The following is a 728-nucleotide window of genomic DNA, read 5'->3' as shown; positions in this document are numbered from 1 at the left end:
CTGCTGCAGCAACAGCTCTTGCTGCTGCTGCTGCTGCTGCTGCTGCTGCTGTTGCTGTTGCTGCTGCAGATGTCCCTGCTGTCCCTCCTCCTGTGCGTCTGCTGCTGCTGCTGAACAGCCGCAGCAGCAACACTGGGCCTCCAAGTCGCTGCAGCAGCAGCAACGCCAATCCCTTCCCTGCTGCTGCTGCTGTTGCGGGTTCAGCTGCTGCTGCTGCTGCTGCTGCTGCTGTTGGTTGCTGTTGCTGCTTCTGCGGGGAAGTTCTGCTGCTGCTTGTACTACAACCGCAGCAAACCGCCTACTTCGGCCTCTGCTGCTGCTTTTGCTGCTGCTGCTTTTGTTGCTGCGGATGTTGCTGCTGCTGCTGTGTTTGTCGCTGCTGCTGGGTTTGCTGCTGCTGCTGTGCTTGCTGCTGCTGCTGTTGCCGGGGTGTATAGGAGACTCTAAACCTATCCGCCTGATACACAAAAAAGGAGACAGCAGAAATTTTGCTGCTTCTCTTGCTGTTGACACTACTGCACGTGCTGCTGCTGCTGCTGCTGCTGCTGCTGCTGCTACTCCCGCTGCTGCTGCTGCTGCTGCTGCTGCTGCTGCTGCTGCTACTTACGGGAATTGTGGGGACTTGTGGGCGATGCTGCGATGAAGGGGCTCAGCAGAAATGCGGCTAAGTCCTGGGTAGTTGCCTCTGCTGCTGCTGCTGCTGCTGCTGCTGCTGTTGCTGCTGCTTC

The 728-nt window shown here is 58.5% G+C and overlaps 1 protein-coding gene across 1 annotated transcript in view; it reads right to left on the bottom strand.

Moving 5' to 3' along the window:
* Positions 1-728, bottom strand: part of EMH_0017500 (nuclear DNA-binding protein, putative) — a gene marked incomplete at both ends in the record, with an annotated part of 11,506 nt that overhangs the window by 4,467 nt on the left and 6,311 nt on the right. The window contains 2 exons of the mRNA XM_013500921.1: positions 3-457; positions 608-725. Of these exons, the coding sequence (XP_013356375.1) occupies positions 3-457; positions 608-725 (573 nt within the window). The remainder of the gene's footprint in view (positions 1-2; positions 458-607; positions 726-728) is intronic.

This window comes from Eimeria mitis, genomic scaffold (assembly GCF_000499745.2).
Source record: "Eimeria mitis Houghton genomic scaffold, Emh_scaff605, whole genome shotgun sequence".
In the NCBI taxonomy this organism is placed as follows: Eukaryota; Apicomplexa; class Conoidasida; order Eucoccidiorida; family Eimeriidae; genus Eimeria; species Eimeria mitis.
This window is presented reverse-complemented; position numbering and strand designations above follow the sequence as displayed.